The sequence below is a fragment of the Zingiber officinale genome, unplaced genomic scaffold (assembly GCF_018446385.1).
Source record: "Zingiber officinale cultivar Zhangliang unplaced genomic scaffold, Zo_v1.1 ctg249, whole genome shotgun sequence".
Lineage (NCBI taxonomy): Eukaryota > Viridiplantae > Streptophyta > Magnoliopsida > Zingiberales > Zingiberaceae > Zingiber > Zingiber officinale.
Window position 1 is genome coordinate 377,370 of NW_024589920.1, and position 3,762 is coordinate 381,131.

General features: G+C 37.3%; 1 protein-coding gene across 1 annotated transcript; it reads right to left on the bottom strand.

Annotated features, from left to right (window-relative positions):
• Positions 1-1,288: 1,288 nt before the first annotated feature.
• On the bottom strand, positions 1,289-2,999 carry LOC122037270 (protein CUP-SHAPED COTYLEDON 2-like). Its single transcript, XM_042596713.1, has 3 exons — positions 2,607-2,999; positions 2,051-2,328; positions 1,289-1,960 (listed from the first exon to the last, which is right to left on the bottom strand). The coding sequence occupies exons 1-3, from the start codon at positions 2,779-2,781 to the stop codon at positions 1,535-1,537; spliced, it is 879 nt and encodes a 292-aa protein (XP_042452647.1). The 5' UTR covers positions 2,782-2,999; the 3' UTR covers positions 1,289-1,534.
• Positions 3,000-3,762: the final 763 nt, after the last annotated feature.

Below are 3,762 nucleotides of genomic sequence, written 5' to 3' on the forward strand. Positions count from 1 at the left end.
CTTGGCCGTCTTTGTGTTGATTTTTTTGTTTCCTCATCTCCTTTCTCTTTTCTTTCCACTGCCACCACAATCTATTTCCCTCCTTCCCTCTTGAGTGTCATTATATAAAGCATTAGCCTCTTCTTCCATAACTCATCTGAACTATCTACACTGCCTGTGTCATCACAAAAATATAATCCTATCTAGCTATCATGCTTCTTAATTTGTTTTCCCTTTTCTTCATCATTATATACGCGATGAAAGTCAGGCTAGCTGCAATATTATTCTCTTCTTCTTCTGACAAGCATCGATCCTTCATTAGTTCTAGTATATATCGCATTCCCCTTTCAGCTGTAGCCATCAACTAGACCCGATTGACAATTACTTAGGATTCATCAGTTGATAAGTCTTTTCTTTCCAATCTGCTATGTCAATTTTTTTTGGTAATCCAATGTTTAGAATTAATTAAGTTAGACTTTGAAGATACGAACCTAATTCTTTTATCATCTCTTTAAATATTTTACTATTACACCGTACCACGGGGGCAACCATCCTAGCAGCTTGTGAGTCGTATTCTCAATGTGATAAGTCTATTACAGCACCCTCCGTTTGTGCTCAAAGTCACATCTACCCCATCAGAATCCAGTAAGATTATTTTCCTCTTAATTAATTCTCCCATCTCCTTGTTCATGATGGGATGCTTATCATTTAACAGCCAAGCAGATACTTTTCTTCACGATTGATTGAGTACTTAGCTTGTTTCCCCTCTCCGTCAAGCATCTCACACACACGGCTGACCTCACAGTCATCTATAGAGAAGTAAATCAGGAAACCGAGAGGGTCACTCCATTAGTTTCTGTTATTTTTGTAACTATACTTGATTGCTTATTTACTTGTAGAACTGTTAATAATAACATTTAGAGTAATCCAAAAGAAAGAACACACCTATAATGTTACCTTGGCAGAGAGAGATTACTTGCTCTGCGATCACTAGTCGGATAATACATGCATAATTGCTTATATGGAGAAACTAAAGAGTGATCAATGAGCTATAGTTATATATAATTGATGGTAATTTGATGCTTAATTAGTGTACTCTTAATTTTCTCTCTCTGTGATATTATATCATCCACACTTTTTATCCCATTTTGCATGTTATCGCTATTGCACTTTCAGGTTGGTCAGTTGTTGGTCTATCCCATCAATCTAGTTAGTTAGAATACCAAATTAAAACTGAATGGGAAAAGGCTAATAGTTAAATAATAATAATAATAATACTTGTGAAAGATGTTATAGAGAAACTTGACATATAATATTTAGCTATATAATTTCTTAACAAGAAGGTTTAGGGAAAGAATAACACAAGACAATCTCTAAGTTACATTGTCGATATGTATAATCTTCAATACACTAACAATAATAACAATCTTCTAAAACAAAGTTGGGAGGATTAATTAAATCATGACAAGCAACAAGAATTAATTAATAACTCTATTATCTTGATTATATTAATTCAAGTGCATTTTTATCTAGCCAGCTAGCTTCTTCCTCTATCTCAATACCATCCATAACCCTCAACCTCCATGCAAGAATCCACATTATTATGATACTTGTTTTCCATTGTAGGATTGGCTTCGACATTGAACCCTTCGATAAATCCTGAAAAAGGAGTTGCCATGGTTGGACTAGCTCCCATGTGTATGTTCAAACTCGGTGCAAGAGACGGACCGAAGTTGCCCGAGAGATTGTTTAAAAGTCCATTGTCGGCTCGGTTGTTGAATCGACTTGAGAAATCAGTTAAATTAGGATTGGATAGGTGGGTTTGAGATGCCCCAAAGTGAAAATGTTCATTCTGCATTAGGCCACACATGTTGATGATGGGGAAATGACCATAAGAATTGATTCTTGCTTGTAGGTTTGATGTCGAAAGCTTCTTGCCGCTCGTGTTCTTCTTGAAGACTCGACACACAACCCATTCATCCTAAGAATTATACATCATAATTGGAATTCAATTAATAGCTCTAGAGCCAATATAATTGTGTGTATATCATATATGATTTCATATAATTACCTTGATATTGTTAGTATTAAGAGCTAAAGTCGAGTGGAGTCGATATTCATGCATCACCCAATTAGTCTTCTCGCCTCTTGGAGCTCTCCCTTTGTAGAAAACAAGCGTCTTCTTCATGCCCAAAAGCTCTGAAGTATTACTAGTAAAGATCTCCCTATCCTTTCCGGTTGTCTTCCAATATCCCGCAACGGTGGCTCGGTTGGTCCTTAACCCGGTCGGGTACTTGCGGTCGCGCAAGCTAAAGAAGTACCATTCTTTATCTCCCATCTTTGCTTTCCCTAAGGTATAAACACATATTTGAAGGTTTTAATTAATCAATGCAATATGGTAATGATACGTGAGCATCAATAGAAGATGAAATTAAGATGATATGAGTTTAATTAATTTGTACAACAAAGCACACGAGATATTTTGTATGAGCAAATGAAGATCAAGATTAAATAACAGTTTTTAGAATTATAACATACCTTTCATACATAATTAAGTTTATAATCAAAAAAGAAAAAGGTTAATCAGGATCAAAATTAAAGATAACATATGAAGTATATATATATACCTGGGAGATCCCATGGCTCGCACTTGTTAAGATCAACATCTGCCATGGCTCTGGCACTGAAACCTGCATCAGTAATCTTCTTGATAAGGTAGTGTGTGATCAGCTCCTCGTCGGTAGGATGAAACCGAAACCCCGGTGGCAACTTCTCTTCCTCTTTGTTCTTCCTTCCTTCCATCTCACTTCCTTCGCTCTCCTTCCTTCCTTCCTTCCTAAAGAGAGAAGCTAAGCGAGATCGATCGATGAGAATTGAAGAGGTTGGAGAGAACACAAGTGGCCAAAGGGCTTTGGCTTTGCAGCTAATTCTAGATCAGTAATGAAGTCTTAGGATTTGAAGCATTTGTTGCATGGGATATGTGTGTTGGTGAAGCTCTTACCAACTAAGGGTCTTCACTCGCAAGCTGCCCAATGAATTGATTGCACCCAATGACTGCATGCATGGCTATCCACATATATAAATTAATAAACTCTATGATGACTAATTGTCTAGCTATCTCGCTCTCCATTTTTACTACTTTATCCCAGCTGTGTCCCCCTCAAAAACAGGTTCATCTGTTCCGTTTAAATTATATAATCCATGCGAATTGGATGATATAAAGTTTGATTATTTTTTTTTTGGAGGGGAACAAAACGAAGAAGAAAAAACATACGTTGGGCAAATTGGGAAACAAAGATGGAGACGAAACAACGAAGAAGGCGACAGGGTCACGTAACCCGGAGGACAACTCCTAGATTCTGACCAGATCCCGGAGGTGGCCGGTCAACAGCACGCCATGTGGTGTCGGTCGCGCTCGCTCCCCGGCCCCACCTACGACGTCACGAGACCGCGTTTTGGCGGTCAAAGGCCCCCCCGCGCGCGCGCTGGATCGGTGTCTCCCTCGTGTGCGAACAATCGCCTTCTGTTTTTTTTTATAAAAAATTTAAAAATAAATAATAAAATAATTATATTAGATGTTCCACTTGTAAATTATATAAAGAGAAATAAATCATGAATTAATTTATAATTCATGATTGTTGACCCAATTTTAGTCTAATAATTAATGGGCTGAGACTTTTCGGGGCTATTAGAAAGACATTGATAGTGGGACGAAATTCTTTCCAAGTTAGGGAAAAAAAATACAACTTTGCAGAAAAATAAATAGTATTAAATAAATCTCGT

Coding starts and splice junctions, on each gene's coding strand:
- LOC122037270 (XM_042596713.1), bottom strand. CDS start 2,781: ATGGAAGGAAGGAAGAACAAAGAGGAAGAGAAGTTGCCACCGGGGTTT. Junction 2,329..2,606: donor CGAGCCATGGGATCTCCCAG/GTATATATATAT, acceptor TTTATACCTTAG/GGAAAGCAAAGATGGGAGAT. Junction 1,961..2,050: donor TTAATACTAACAATATCAAG/GTAATTATATGA, acceptor TATAATTCTTAG/GATGAATGGGTTGTGTGTCG.